Source organism: Camelina sativa, chromosome 19, assembly GCF_030686135.1.
Source record: "Camelina sativa cultivar CO46 ecotype springtype chromosome 19, ASM3068613v1".
In the NCBI taxonomy this organism is placed as follows: domain Eukaryota; kingdom Viridiplantae; phylum Streptophyta; class Magnoliopsida; order Brassicales; family Brassicaceae; genus Camelina; species Camelina sativa.
The window spans coordinates 18,070,506-18,087,222 of record NC_141898.1 but is presented as its reverse complement, the minus strand read 5'-3'; the positions used below and the strand labels follow the sequence as shown (position 1 = coordinate 18,087,222).

General features: G+C 35.4%; 2 protein-coding genes across 3 annotated transcripts; one reads left to right on the top strand and one right to left on the bottom strand.

Moving 5' to 3' along the window:
* Positions 1–755: 755 nt before the first annotated feature.
* LOC147920742 (uncharacterized) lies at positions 756–1,754 on the bottom strand. The gene has a single exon (XM_087501206.1). It carries the CDS (start codon positions 1,752–1,754, stop codon positions 756–758), a length of 999 nt encoding a protein of 332 aa, XP_087357332.1.
* Positions 1,755–3,826: 2,072 nt separating this feature from the next.
* On the top strand, positions 3,827–6,031 carry LOC104766706 (uncharacterized). Of its 2 annotated transcripts, XM_087500861.1 has the most exons (6): positions 3,827–4,213; positions 4,482–4,714; positions 4,854–4,909; positions 5,028–5,327; positions 5,421–5,587; positions 5,656–6,031. In XM_087500861.1, the coding sequence occupies exons 1-6, from the start codon at positions 3,886–3,888 to the stop codon at positions 5,703–5,705; spliced, it is 1,134 nt and encodes a 377-aa protein (XP_087356987.1). In that variant the 5' UTR covers positions 3,827–3,885; the 3' UTR covers positions 5,706–6,031. The 2 variants fall into 2 exon arrangements, with proteins under 2 accessions (XP_087356987.1, XP_087356986.1); XM_087500860.1 differs by having other exon boundaries at positions 3,828–4,213; positions 5,421–6,031.
* The last annotated feature ends 10,686 nt before the right edge of the window (positions 6,032–16,717 follow it).

The window sequence follows — 16,717 nt, the reverse complement described above, 5'->3', positions numbered from 1 at the left end:
TCTATCAGTTCTAAAAGTTTTGATTCGAGCCCCTGATTCATGCTCTACTCGGTTCATAAAAATCTTGAACTTCTCGAATGCAGAACTTTTTTCTTTCAACAACGTGATCCACATATAACACGAGTGATCGTTAATAAGAACAAAGATAAAACGATTTCCAGCAGCCGTACTTGGTGTTATTGGTCCGCAAAGATCACCATGGACCAATTCGAGAACTGAAGAAGCTCTGTATGTGGTGGCCTGTGGAAATGTCTATCTCGTTTGTTTCCCAAGAAGACAAGAACTGCAGATTTCTTTCTCACACACTACTTGTGGGAGTCCTTGAACAAGATCTCTCTACTTCATAGACTTTATAGTTTCAAGATTTATATGCCCAAAACGAGCATGCCATCGACTGGATTCACTGATGGATGATAGGTTCAAATAAGCATTATCGTGAAAGTCCATACAAATCTTGTAGAGCCTGTTTTTTGACCTTGGAGCCTTTGCAAGTAGTAGACCTTGAGCATCGCGCATTGTCAAGTATCCACCCCTTAGCCTGATGTCGCAGCCAGCTTTCGTTGCTTGTCCTAAACTGATTATGTTACTCTTTAAATCCAGAATATAGTACACATCTGGCATTACTCTCAACTCCCCATTCATATCAATGAGTGAAATAGAACCTTTTCCTTTTATATCAACTCGAGAATCATCTCCAAACCTTACCTTCCCGGTAACAGACTCATCTATCTTTTCAAAATATCTTCTATCACCTGTCATGTGATTACTGGCACCATTGTCAAGATACCAGATGTTGTTTTCTCCTGTGTTGGTTTCAAACTTACTAGGAATACAACGCTTTTCATTAAAAAGAGTACCTCATGCATCATGAGTTCATCAGCATCTTGCGTATTTGTGACATCCAGAACTTGAGCTTCTTGTAATTTTAATAGACGATCTGGACAATCGAAAGCAAAATGACCTTGTTTGTCACATCTGAAACACGTGATGCGGGACGCATCTCTCTGTCCATTGTATCGTCCTCTGCCTCTCCCTCTGTAGAAGCGACCTCCATGTCCTCTGTTCCTAAAATCACTTGTATACTCGCGACTGTAGTTCTGTGTTTCCATCTTTGCATACATGAGTTTAGATTGATCCTCTTGCACATCACCTACTTCACCGATTCTCTCTTCGTAAGCCTTGAGTCGTCCGATGATGTCTCCAAAAGTAGTGGTATTAAGGTCTAACACTTGTTCTAATGACGCCACTATGCTGATAAACTTCTTGGGAGGAAGACAATTAAGAAACTTCTTAACCATCTTGGCTTCTTCAATCACTACACCAAGAGAAGCGGACTTCGAGGCTATCTCGGACATCTTTCCTGCAAACTCATCAATTTTCTCTGTATCTTGCATCTTAAGTCTCTTGAAATCGGCCATAAGTGTTTGTAGACGTGCTTCTTTAACACGTTCTTCCCCAACATGTCTCGCTTTAATGGCATCCCAAATCTTTTTCGCCGTATCCAGATCACCAATTTGCAGAACTAGAGCCTCAAATATGGACTGAAACAGTAGAGCCATAGCCATGTTATTCTTGTCATCGTCGGTTGCTGCTGTTTCAGGTTCAATTGCCTCCCAAACCTTGTGAACTTTTAATGCGATCTTCATTCTTAGCGCCCAGACGGTGTAATTTGTAGAGTTAAGCATAGGGCATTGAATAGATGTAGATCCTGCTCCTTCTTTTGGCGTAGCTGCAACTATAGTACCTTTGGACATCGCTCCCTAGGATATCGAGATGCTCTGATACCAAATCTAGGATTCAAGAAAAGAGAATTAACACAATCTCAAAAAAACTCTCTTTATTACTTTAGGAAAAATACCTCAAAAACCTAAAGCTCACAAACTCTCAAATCTTGAATAATAGGAAGTCACAACCCAACATCTCTATTTATAAGGAACTACAAAACACTTTCCTAATCTCTCTAGGAAGACAATTTCCTTATTTCTCACAACTTCCTAAACTAATCTCTTTAGGCTTGCTTGTGCGTCAAGCTTACTCCAACATCCAGCACATGTCAAAATCTCATATACAGGTTGAATGTGGATATCATGGAAGCTATGAGGAAAAGCAGCCTTAGACTTAGATTTTGTTACCCATAGTTATAACTTGAAAGTTAAATTGCATGTCAACAAGAGTTCTCCTAAGAACTTTGAATGTAAGATATATATGTATCTAAGTCCTTAAGATGCTTTAAGCTTATTTAATTTTCATTACATATTGTTCTAAGATGAATGAGCGTTTGTAGTCCAAATGGCACTCTACCTCTCAATCATAAGGGCTAGAAATCCAATTACAAGCATATAAAAATGGAGGGAGTCAATTAATGATTTAAACAGGGAAACATGAAGATTCCGTGTAATAGGAGGTTTCTACCCATAATTTAATCTGTGATCAAATCCACGATAGAACTTGAGAAAACAGAAGAACCTTGACGATACGATACGACGGAAGTAAGTCCCTGCAGCCTTTTGTTTGAAACAAATGTCAAATGTGCTATACATGTTTTTCCCTCTTTTGTTTTTTTGTGGGTAAGGACAAAACTTTTGTGATCTAAACATTTCATATAATATTTACGTCATTAAAAAAAAAAAAAACTTATGTTATGAGAAATTGTTTGTCCAGAAAAAAAACAGAAAATGTTATGAGAAATTTTGTAACTTAGAGGGACATGGCTAGGCCGGCCAAAATATATGGCCTAATAAAAGTTGGTTGCCCATTTACAAATAAATATGAAGTTACTGCTACTTGAACTTGCCACCTCTAGCGCAATATATATGACAGTAAGCACTGTATCAAATTATCATAAGACGTTTCTTATAATGACGCTTCTTAAAGTTAACACATAATATGATACCTAAAGCACCAGTTTGCTGGGCTATACCGGGCATGTACGGGAATGAGAGTCACTAAATAAACTTGCTAGTTTTTTCTTGCTAGGTTTTTCAATAATGCATTCACGTAGGTAGATACAAAGAAAGAAGACAATGAGCTGTTTTAATTTTATTTTTGCTTTTGTGGAAATATTGAAAGGCTTCAAACAGCTATTTCTAGTTAGCAGTAATAAATTCAGTAATTTTCAATGCATTTAAATAGAAAGAAGGTAAAACCATTAATAATATATATGGGAAAAATGTCATTTAAACCATGAACTTTCAAATTTTGGCCATTTAAACCATGAACTTTGTTGTAGGCCATTTTAAACATCAACTTTAGTTGACTAGCTTTTTTAAATATGAAATTTTGGTTGACCAAGCCAAAAAAGACATGACATTATATATATATAGATATATACTATAATTTTTAAAGCTTATTTTGGTGTTTTTTTCCAACTCATAATAAATATGAGATGATTTATAATATTTTTCTATTTATTTAAATCTTAGCTTTTTAGAGCTACTTTACATAAAATAAAATAAAATAAAAATGTTGAAAAAATAGCAAACATTAATTAATTATTCATAAAATTAATTTTAGCTAATTAAAATATATTAATTATATGTTAATTAAAAAGATACTTGTTAAATATACATTCAATACAATATGACACTAGTCACTATATATAATTATGGAGTTAGATACTTTACTAAAATTGGTTCAAGATACTTTAGTGATATCTTTGACGACTTATTAAATAAAATACACTAAACATAGTCTTGGCGCGAAAAATATTAAATACTAATTGATAAGGTTTCCATCTTTGAAAAAGTGGAAAAAGAGTCTCAAAGAATAATAAAGTTTTGAGTAACGCCCATCTATATAAACTCGAACTCTCCATTACATAGTTTCATAGAGTTTAGTAAAGAGATAAAAGGGATTTCAGAATTGGGTTTGAGATTTTTATTAGATATGGCTAAGAATTCAAGCAGCAACAATGTTAATGAAGGCAAGGGATTCCCTTTTGACCTCAACGTAGCACCACCTGCTGATGAAAGTTTTGACCTGAACGTGGAACCTGCTCATCAAGAGAATCACAATTCTCAAAATCCTGTTGACGAAGCTAATCCTGTTGAACAAGGAAATCCTGTTGGTGAAGAGAATGGTGGTTCTCTGAATAACTCGAATTCTCCCAGTGATCCGGATTCGTGTTCGGTATGTCAGGAGGCTCTGGTCAATAATAATGGTGGTAATCAGCGAACACTTGTTACGCTTAAGTGTGCTCACAGATTTCACTTGGGTACGTAATTTCTTTGAACTTCTTTGCACACCAAATTATTTTATTTTTATTGAATATAATTTTTGATTTGTGATGAAGGAAACAAATTCAATTTTCTCTTGTTGATATGAGTCATATACATAAATCCTTAATTTCCCAATCATATACCATAGATCATGCACTCTTTTGTGTTACTATCACTAGCTTAGTACGTTTTGTTGTCTGATGCGTTATTGTTATCTCATAGACATGTAACAATTTTGTGTTGATATTTTTCATGTGTATGCAGATTGTCTTGGCTCAGCCTATAATGCAAATGGCTTAATGAAATGCCCAAACTGTAGGAATGTCGAACCAGGTCAATGGCGGTTTGCAAACGGCGATTTGATTCAAGAGATTATGGATTCTGCAGCAGCAGAAGCAGTAGCAGAAGCAGCAGCAGAAGCAGAAGGAGAAGCAGAAGCAGAAGCAGAAGAAGAAGAAGAAGAAGCTGACAATGATTCTGGATTCTTCTCTGATCTGGTAATACGTCTTTCGTCTTTTGAATTCATGCTATTCTGTGAATGATATTTACAAAAACGATGCTTGTCTTACTATTGACCTCATCTAATATACATTTGATGTTTAGTAATGCTTGAATAATGTTCTGTGTATCTTGTAGGTCGTGAGATCAGAGTTGTGCCCTTTTGGAAACTCAGGTCATCGCTATCCCTATGAGTAAGATTTACATTAATAATGGTTACATGCATTAATATATAATACTTAAATGTTCTACAACTTTGGCAAAAAAATTTCACTTTAACATCCTCTCTCTCTCTCTCTCAAAACATCGTAGGGGTCTACAATGTATTTATGTAGAGTGTTCTTTCTTCATTGCTCAACACTTTTCTGTTCCTCGTCCTCAAGTCATTGAGACTTCAGATCCAAGGGAGCGAGGGAGCATCGACACTGAAGAAGTCCCTAATGGCAATGTTTCACCTGTGATTCCAGCAAGATTCTCTAATCGCAGCTCTGGCTCATATCCGTTGTTTCCGCATATTCCTGTACCATCTGAGAGAAGAATCTTCTGGAGGGTCTCACGTCCTGGGGTGATGATAGCTAGGCATTATATTTGCCATCCATATCACAATCACAGGTAAACAAAATATATCACGTATTCGATCGACTATTTTCAATAAAATTCCCTATATATATCTTTACCTTCATTTTTTTTTTCTATTTGTTGTAGTACCCTTGGAAGAACCGACAACTCAATGGTTAATACACCAATGGTTCAGTGTTATCCAAGCAGCAGCACAATGCAACTAAACTCTAATCCGTCATTTTTGGCACCGATCTCACGTGGTCATGACATAACAACCATGACTAGAGGAATCTCAGATTCTTGGTTACCTGGTTCGAACCAAGTCAATAGCATTGGCTCCTCTAACGTATGGGTGACTGATAAGCCTTTCTTGGAGCAGGTGCAACACATCATGATGGAAAGCGAGTTCTACACCATGGTTTATGGTGACAGTTCTGCCGGCAGAGACGAGACCGGTGGCAATGGAAACGACATGGAGGTGGAAGCGGCAGCCATGGAGGCGGAGGAACCAATGGAAACGGAGGAATCGGCAACGTTGGTGGATGTGGCAATGGGAACCGGCAATGGGATAAGTGGCTAAAGCTGAAGTTTGTGGTGGCTGTAATAAGCTGTACTAAGCATCTTTATCTTGTTTTATTAAATAAAATGAACTGTCTTCTTTTTTTTTTTTCTTTTTTTTGGTGATTTCAGAAAACTTTAAATTGTTTTTTCGGTTTATATTGGTTAATAATTGAAATTTTTGTTTTTAGATCGGAGTTATCTGGTTTACTCACACGGTTCTTAAAATTGTTATCAACTACGCAAAGAAAAAAATGTTTTGTTCTTAAATTTGTAATGGAAGCTTAGTTTTCAAAGTTAATAATTCGTATAATCGCGACATGTGTTAAATTATATCGATAATAATAGAAGGATTTTCAAAAATACCTCTTTTTCAATGTCAGTTTTCAAAAATACCTTTTGATGGTGTCCATTTTCAAAAATACCCCTTTTTAATATATAAAATGACAAAATTATAAATCCTAAATCCCAAATACTAAACCCTATCCCTTAAAAACTATACCCTAAATGTAAATTGGGAACCCAAACCTAAAAAAACAAATTCTAAAAATTAATTTAACATAGGGTAATTGTGTAAAACAGGGCAAAAATGAAAATGTTCAAAAAAAGGGCATTTTTGAAAAGGGGTACGCCAAAAAAGACATTTCTAACAAATTCTCATAATAATTTGAAACGTGTGAAAATAAATTTTATTTTAAGATTATAGGAAAATTCAAAAATTCTAAAAAAAAAGGATTGCAATTAATATATTTTCAAAGTATATAAGACCAAAAGTAATATATTATATGACTAAATCTATTAGGAAAGTTATATAATAAATTACTAATTTTAATAGGAAAATATGTGCAATTAATAAGAAAAATTTGTGCAATTAATAAGAAAAATATGTGAAATAAGTTTGTTATTACTAATTGCAATTATTATTTGTTATAAAGATACAGTAAAAAAATTAGTTTATACATCCATCCATATTTTCTTTATACTTTATTTTTTTGTACAGCATATTTAAATTGAAACATGTGTTTTAAACAAATTAATAATCTGATTATTTTTTGAACAATAATTCAAGATACACTAAAATTTTTACCAAATATGACAAAAAATGAAGATGAAATTAGCTGGAAAATATGGCATAATACCGGAACTAGGTATCCTAAGACGACATTTCTAATACGAAGAGTGGCTTCCCACAAGACTGGAGATGCGGAGAGAGTCAACGAAGGACTCTTCCATCCATCAATAAATTTGATCTAAAAATTCCTCCTAATTTTCTCAAATAACTTATAACTACACGATCTGATCTGATCATCACTAGGTGGAATGTTCTTCTTTGAACCTAGACTGGTTGGAAATGATATGTACAAGGGACTGCTCTGTTTCTTAAATTTATTCACACGATGCAATGTTTTTTCTATCCCAATTTTGTTGCACTTAGATTTAAATTCATAATTCATTCATCTCCTCCTTTGTAAATAATTATTTTTAACAAGCAACAAGTTGAAATTTCAAAAAAAAAAATGCATTAATATCTTTTCTTAGTATATGTTTATTATACTGATTTATTAGTATAATCAAATTCAAGGTGTAATATATATATATATATATATATATATGTATTGTCAAAATCAAGGTGTAATATTGTTCAATATATTATGTATATGATTTCCTCTGTTATACAGGTGGTGCAAAATAATTTAAATAGAAATCTGCTATATATTTCTTAGATATAATTAGCACCTAATAATTGTTAGCTAAAACTGGCACAAAATATTTTAACTTAGTAATCTCTTTATTTGTTTTTTTTTGTCTTGAAGGGTACTTAGTTATATCTTTTAGATAAAATTAGCATGCAAAAGTCGTTAAATAAATTTTTGGGTTGTGTCGTTTGTCTCTGTCGCGGTTGGAGTTTTATTCCAACTCACGTTTTCATTCTCTTCTTCTTCTAGAAGAGTGTATTTCTGATCTTAGTCAAGCTTCAATCCAACAGTAATTGTGTCAGTCTCTTTCCATCTATTGATGGTTGTTGTTTCATCTCCCATATATGGATATTTCAATCTAATTTGTATCTTAACAACATGAGAAACATAGATCAAATTAGGATTTGAGATCGGGAGTGAATGTTGGTGACTCCATTGTTTGGGTGATGAATTTAGGACTACATTGATTTGGCTATTGTTGTATTGGGTTATCAAAATTGAATGAGTGCTTGACATATAGGCGACTATATATTGTTGGTATTAATGGTCAGATCTGGAGTTTGAAAAATGTTTTAACAAAGCTTAGATGGGACTCTGTTGTCAACAAAAGGTCACGAGAAAATTGTGTTGTGTTAGTTGATGTTCATGTTACGTTGTTGATCGAGTTTGTACAAGAGATGGAGACTACTTGGTTTATTCTAGTGGCAATGATTTTACATTTGCAGAATCAAAAACTTCTCACTATGGCTACTCAAATTCATCACTTTTTGGGTGTTGTTGATGATGGTGTTGGTCGAAGTATGAGATCAAACAAAGTATTGTTGCTTTCTCCGGTTAGTTTTAGAGATTTATTGAATTTTATCAAGAAAATATTCTCAAAGGATGTTATGGTAGAGACTACTACTATATTGAAACTATTTGTGAATATGTCGAAAAATATTACAAAGTCGTGATATGTCAGAAAGACTTCAGTATGGAATCATTGGTACCATTATGTCTATATTCCAGAGTTATGTTTGGACACATCGGGTTTACAGTTATGGTTCGCAAAAAAAAATTTCAGCCACAAAATGCTGCATGCGAATCGTAACAGAAAAAAAATAAATATGAAGTTGGACAATAACTGATCTTATGAACGATTAGCGAGTAAGACTACTCTTCGGAAAGCATCGTCAATCTCCCTTATGCTGTATTTTTCTTAGTGTATGGCACATACATCAGCGTATGTAAGAATTGTGTTACACTAATTCTGTATAACGTCTTTGTAATTACTCTTTGTTTGCATTTAATGAAAGTCCGATTTGCATAAAAATTTGTTAAACAAATTATTGGCGCGAAATATGTTATTAATTTTTAACAATTAGATATTTCAAAAGTGTCAAAAGAGCTATGAAAAACAAAGTAGAATTTTAGTAACATCTTATCTATATAATCATGATATGTATATTTTGGAGTTTCGTACATTTTATCAAGAGTCCAGCGATTCTCTTATTCTTCTTCTTTTTTGAAGAGTTCTATTTAAGATAACTTGTTATGGTTATCTAATTAAAACAAAATTTGAGATTGGGTTGGAGTTCTTTTGTTGTTTTTCATTTCGATTTCGGGAAAAGAAAACAAAAAGCTATTTAGAACTAGGTTGTGATTTTTTTTAGATAATAGTAATACTATGACTTTGTATTGAGGGAGTGGAAATGAGAGCAAACCATCGACTTTTGACCTCAACGTCGAAGCGGTTGATGATGCCAATCGTGATTCTCCTCTCGAGAGCTCAGATTTGTGTTTAGTTTGTCTCGAACTGTTAGTTAACAATAATGATGATCATCGAACATTTGTTACACTTCAATGTAACCAGAAGTTTCATTTTGGTAATTTTTTTTTTGTACACAACATAATTTTATGTTATTTTGAAAATGGAATTTCCATTTGAAAAAGGAAAAAAAAATCATTGATTTGCTCTTGTTGATTGTGTAATATAAAATACTTCCCTCTATATGCTTTTGTTGTAAAACATACGTGCTTTGAAAGAATTATTTGTCAAGGACTTCTAGTCAAGTCATCCACAAGTACATCAATGTTTGGTTTTTTTGGTTTCTCTGTATTACAATTAATATTGGGTGTTCCGACAATAATACTGGGGTTTTCGTTGACCTAATTTTCCAAGATATTTAATTATGATTATTTACCTAATCAGTGTGTAAGATAGCTTGCAGCCAAAGATCATAGTATACTTTTAACTTCATTACATATTGGGCCTTTTATATCATAGATCATTAACTATTGTGTGTTAGTATCATGAGATTAGTTAAGATGTTTTATGTGTTTTGTTATTTCATAAAGACATCTAGAAATTTCGTGTTCACATGGACCATGCATGGTTGCTTTGTGTAAATATTGTATTGGGTCAACTTTCAATGCAAAGAGTTTAATGCAATGCCCAAACTGTAGGAAAATAGAACCAGATCAAATGGCGGTATGCAACCGGTGGTCCTCCGATCTCAGGTTTCAAAGACGAGGATTGGATTCTTGTAGACGATTGAGGATTGGATTTCTGTAGAAGAAGAAGAAACTGATCTAGGATTCTTCGTTACTTTAGTAATATATGATTCGGTTTTGAAATAAGGTTATCAGATGAATGACTTTATCAAATATAATGCTAAAACAAATCTTTATGGATGCTTGGTTAACTAGGTCATGTAAAGAGTATTGCTTGTATCATGTTTTGTGTATCATGTAGAACTTATGAATGGAGTTGTGCCATATTGAACGCTTAGAACAGCTGTATTCTTTCGAGTAAGATTTACATAAACTATGGTTACATTTATACTCTTATGTTGTACATGTGTGCGACGGATCTCTAATCCTCGAGAACCGGAGGTTCAAATTTCTTTTTGACATGACAACTTAAAGTGACCGTTCAACGAATCTTCCTCTCAAGTGTGAAAGGTTCATAGACACATCGAGATCTCCTTTTACGTGAGAAGCCTCACAGCTTTAACCCTTGCTAGGTTATTCCATCGATTTGATGTCTCTATATCTTGTTTGCTTTGTGGTGATTGGTGTTGTTTAATTTCTCGTATGTGTTGAGTACGTAAGGGTTAAGAGGATCTTCCCCACTCTTTATTCAAATATTAAGTAATATAATGGATCATTTTGACAAAAAAAAAATCTTATGTTGCAACTTTGGCAAAATTAGAACTTCATATCTTCTCTCTTAAAATGTTATAGAGGTTCAAATCTATTGGGTCAGGGTATATTTTCCCATGAAGTTTTTTCATTACCTAGAATTGTCTTTTATCTATTAAGGAGCAATCAAAGGATATGATTTGATACCAATCATTTCATTAGAATCTGTAATTATGTAAAGTATATATTTACATTAACTCTCGTAGTATATCCTAGTTCCCTAGACTTGTGTATATATTCTACTTGTATGAGAATGAATAAGATCATCCAGCAATTCAACCTTTACATTATCATTCCTCAATCCTTTGATGCTATGAGAATTCTTATTTTAGTAGTCAAGCAATGCAAAAGAAGTTCATACGATCCTAATGACTTAGGATCCCCCATTATAGTCTATCAAGCTAATATTAATAAACATATAACTGGACAAACTTATAAATAAATAAAACTGTTATTTATTTCAAATTTTCCTCTTCTCTTTTTTGCCACATTTAAATAACTCTCTTTTTATAGGATTTAGTGAGTCGTTACTTTGGCAACTTTATCCAACAACTTCCAGAAATGCAAACCAAATCCTCATAAGTAAAAAATAATACGCAATGTAGCTCGTCGTTATCATCGTAAAATTTTGAAAATATTGATAAACAATATATCAAATCGAATCCCCAACGATTAGGTGTTCAAATTTACATTAATAATACTTTAATGTTCTACACAATTTTGGCAAAATTTTCACTTTAACATCCTCTCTCTCTCTCAAAACTTCGTAGGGGTCTACAATGTATTTATGTAGCACCATTCAAGTGTTCTGAGAATTGATGCAGAGAATATGGCAAAAAATCTTCTGAGAATTGATGCAGAGATCGGGGCTGAAATCACAAATGGAAATCAACTACAAGCCACCGTTCAAGTGTTTTTTTTGCTCTCTCGAAGCTTTCTCTCTCTAGGACATTTTACTCTCTCTCTATGTCAATGGACACAAGTGTTGTCCAAGTTATTTTTCATGTCTCTACGTAATCCTCCTTTTATATACAAGGAAAGAGACTTCACGAATAGCCACAAACGAGCTTCACATCTTTTGAAAAACAACTTCTCAATGACACTGGTTCAATTAAACCGGTTTGGTATGCTGCCAAATCATGGGCGCAAACCGACCAAAAACCAACATCTCCCACTCGCACATGATAGAGAGCATAATTAGCACTAGAGAAATCTTAGAGTTCAGCCCGAGAATCGAAACATGGAAATCATACAACACATAAACCGTGCGACCCTGCAAGTACACCTGCACTTGGGAGCTAAACTATGCACCTGTTACATAACTGCTACAACCCTAAATAAAATAATTGCATTTCAGCATGTCTTGCTGTCCCTCAAACTCATTTATCTTTTACATCAATCTTAACATATATTATCCCTACAACATATGTCAGACATTTCACATCATGTGTTCACTATATTCAAACTCCAATTGAGCGATATTGTGGCTGGCCAGCAAACACATATGTGAATGTAAAATTAAATAGTTTTCCCTTCCGTACTCATGTCCATCCATTCCAAACTAACCGCTTTCCTAGTATGTCCCATAAGTCTAATTATTCCATCACCATTGGATAAATATACTAAAGTAGGGAACATTAGCTTATCCCTTCAGAACATAGACGAAGGTTCAAGGGTAACTCTTGAAACCATCGTATGGTTTATAGGAACTCACATTGCAGATGATAGGGATTACAAATAAAATATCATTCGCTTCTTATATTGTCGGTCTAGCACATGGGGTATGACTCACATGTCATAGTAGTTAACTCTTTTCAAAAAAATATATGTCAATTGGTTAAACCAAATACTACTATGTGGATCAAGCTACTATCAGTTCACTGTCTAGCGCCTGATTATGTACTTATCCTGCTCTTCCAAGTATTCATGATTTTGGGTCAATCATGAATGATATCTTAATAAGCATATCTCATCTTGACTCTTTATCAAGGCAACATTATTTAGCCTTACAAAGGCAAGCTCCCACTAGCACCAAGCTGGTCATGTCTCATCTCAACATCTCACAAAGAAATTTGAGGTGATTGTTCATGTGAGTGAACCAATCTCCTACTTGGTGACACTTCTTATTATTTGTGTGTAATATGCAAACATAAAAAAAAAATTGACCGATGTATATGATATCAAAAGAAATATTATTAAATATATATGTAACATCCAATACAGATACAACGACAAATGAAAATTTTTTCATATGTACACAAATCAAATTCTACGCAGACCTAAAGCTCGGAGCGAAATAAACATCTCTTGGGATTGGTTTGGTAAATGGATCAGCTACCATCCTATGCGTAGATATGTACTTAATGACCACCTCCTTATTTGCCACAATGTCTCTCACGAAATTACTTTTGATTGCAATGTGCTTTTTCCTTCCATGATACTTATGATCTTTCAAGAAAGCAATACACGCTTGACTATCACAATGAATAGTCACATGGCACAAAGTCTCTAGAGTGATCTGTAAGCTTTCTAAGAATCTTCTTAGCTATACAGCTTCTTGGACTGATGCTAAACATGCAATGAACTCAGCTTCCATCGTGGATAGAGATGTACAATATTGTTTCTTGCTACTCCAAGTGATAGCACCATTATTAAGCAAGAAAACATATCCTGAAGTGGATTTGCATCCATCCATGTCGCCACCATGGTCGGCTTCTGTATATCCCATTAAACGCAAATCACTTCCTTGATAATAGAAAGAATAGTCCATTTTTCCTTTTAAGTATCTAAGAATTCTCTTCACTGCGAGCCAGTGTTTCTTCCCGGGTTTTGACTGGTAACAATTTACTAAGCCAACGACATAACAAATATCCGGCCGGGTGCACATCATAGCATACATCAAGCTTCCCACAGCACTAGAGTATGAGACTTTTTCCATCTCTCGTTTCTCTTCAAGGAGCTTAGGGCACATATCAAGGTTTAGGCTTTCACCTTTTGCAATTGGAGTGTCAATTGGGTTACTGTCAAGCATCTTAAACCTTTCAAAGATTGTACGAATATATGACTCTTTTGAAAGAGCTAATAAATTCCTTGATCGGTTCTGTATATCTTAACACCGAGAACATAATCTGCTTCTCCCATATCCTTCATCTCGAGATGAGATGGTAATCATTTTTTAATAGTCATGAGAAAATCCATATTATTTCCAGCCAACAAGATGAAATCGACATATAGAGATAGAATTACAAAGGATGGTCCAGTGCTCTTGAAATAGACCCAATGGTCTTCACTAATCATTGTAAAATCATAAGAGGCAATAGCTCGATGAAAGCGAAAATACCATTGCCTAGAAGATTGTTTTAGGCCATATATTGAACGTTTGAGCTTGCAAACTTTGTGCTCTTGGCCTTCTACAATAAAACCGAATGGTTGTTACATGTAGATTTCTTCTTCTAGTTCCCCGTTAAGAAACATAGTCTTAACGTCCATTTGATGTAATTCTAAATCTAATTCGGCGACTAAGGCTAGAATAAGGAAAACTGAGGCAAACCTCACCACTAGTGAAAACGTTTCCTCAGAGTCTATACCCTCTTGTTGGGTATATCCTTTCGCTACCAAGCGGCCTTATACCTATCTATGAATCCATCCGCCTTTCGTTTGATCTTAAAAATCCACTTGTTTCCGATCGCGCGAGGTTCTGGCGGAAGATCAACCAAGTCCCATACTTGGTTTACTTTCATAGATTCTAGTTCTTCTCCTATTGCAACATTCCATTCATCCGATTTTGGGCAAGAGAGAGCCTCATAAACAGTTCAAGGCTCTTAGAGCATGACCAACGGTGGGAGACTCAGTGAGATTCTTTAATGAATTAATTGAGATTCTTTAATGAATTCATTTAATCATATTGTAATAAATAAGTTGTTTATTTAAAATTTTAATAATAAAAATAAAAAATAACTAATCACATATTGACAAGTGGCAAGAAACATGGTAAGAAACGTTTTCTACATTGCTTACATAAGAAACGATTCTTTCTTTTTCTCCTTCCTTTTCTATTTTTTTTATTATTATAATTATGAGCGGTGTGAGAAACCCCCGTTGGTCATGCTCTAAGTCATCATGTAAAGCAACCATGAAAGCTTCCCCTTCGATCTCAAAACGACGTCGAGGAATGTTTCCACGACTACTTCTACGCACCTCTGACTCCTGTGATTCCTTCCTATGAGAATCACTAACCAATGTATCTCTCCCACTAAGTTGAGATAGTTCTCTTGAACTTTCATCAACTTCCACAAATTGGTTAGTAGAAGTAACATTAGTCGGGTCAGCCATCTCTTGAAGATGAAACGCCTGATCAATCTCTCCCCTTCGAGGAAAGTCATTTTCCAAGAATGTAATATCTCGTGATTCTATTTCTGTTATACCTCCATCTGAGTGTTCATCGATAAGCACATAACCCTTAGAGTTCTGAGAATATCTTCTAAAGATACACTTCTTTCCTCTAGGACCCAATTTTCCATGAGGATGAGAAGTATCACAAACAAATTCTGCAGACCCCCAAGGTCTTATATGCATTAGGTCAGGTTTTCTCCCTTTCCATAACTCATAACAAGTAGAAGTAACAGACTTAGAGGGCACACGGTTAAGTACATAGACAAAAATCATTAATGCATCACCCCAGACAAAAATCATTAATGCATCACCCCAATATGAAATTGGAAGGTTAGCTTGCGCCAACATAGACCTAACCATTTCTAGAAGCGTTTGATTTCTTCTTTCCGCTACAACATTTTGTTGTGGTGTATATTGGGTAGTCAATTGCTGGCAATGCCTTTTTCATCACACAATTCTTTGAATTGTTCAGATAGATATTCGCGACCTCGATCTGTTCTTAAACACTTGATCGTCCTCTCCTACTACTTTTCAACCAAAGTGATATAACGTCTAAAGCACTCTAGTGCTTATGACTAATAAGAAATCAGGTACACATACCCAAATCGAGTGGAGTCATCTATAAATGTGATGAAATATGAAGCTCCATGCCTCGATCTCACATTCATCAGACCACAAATGTCTGAATGAATTAATTGTAATGGAAATTCAGCTCTAGTTGGTTTTCCAAATGGTTTCCTTATTTCTTTTCCAGCTAAACATGGCTTACATGTGTCAAGATAAACTCGGGCGAGAGAGCCGAGAAGGCCTTCTGTAACAACCCGTCCCGTGGACCCCACTAGCCCTCCGCTAAATGCCCTCATGGACCCCAAGCTGGCCCTGCAGGGCATCGATCCTAACCCCTCACAGGGCATTGACCTGCAGATCAATTGGTGACAGCTTGTCCTGTGGGAGGGTTGTTAAAGGGTGGGGACCAGGGTTCGAGGAACGCCTCACACACCAATAACCTACTGGTGGATTTGGATGTGAGTTCCTTTCCACGGTGAGGGGTTAGCATCGATGCCCTGCAAGACCAGCTTAGGGTCTGTGGGGGCAGCTAGCGGGGGACTAGTGGGGTCCACGGGATGGGTTGTTAAACCTTCTCTAGCCAATCTATTCATTCGATCAACACCAATATGACCAAGTCTAGAATGCCACACATTTATTTCAACTTTTGTAGAACTTATGAAATATAAAAAACATCGATCAGCATTACTATTAGTAATATTTGTACTACAATTAAGTACAATAAAACCATCACAAGCATACACTCGGCTTGATATGCCCTGTCTCCCTGCATTGGTAACACACTCGGGTATTTGCCCGCTGTTCTGTTACTGCCCGCTGCTCCGTCACTGTCCGCTGCTCACCCCTCTACGGACAGTTGGCCACCTTGTAGTCTATGCTACCACACCCAAAACATCCCGCACCACCGGACCCTGCTCTCTGCATAGCATCAAACTTCCGCTTCTGCCCCTGCGCAGGCTTGCCGCCCTTGCTAGGAACAAAATGCGGCTGGGTCCGCTTCGGCTGCACCGGAGGACTGACCACCACTACCTATGACCTCAGGTC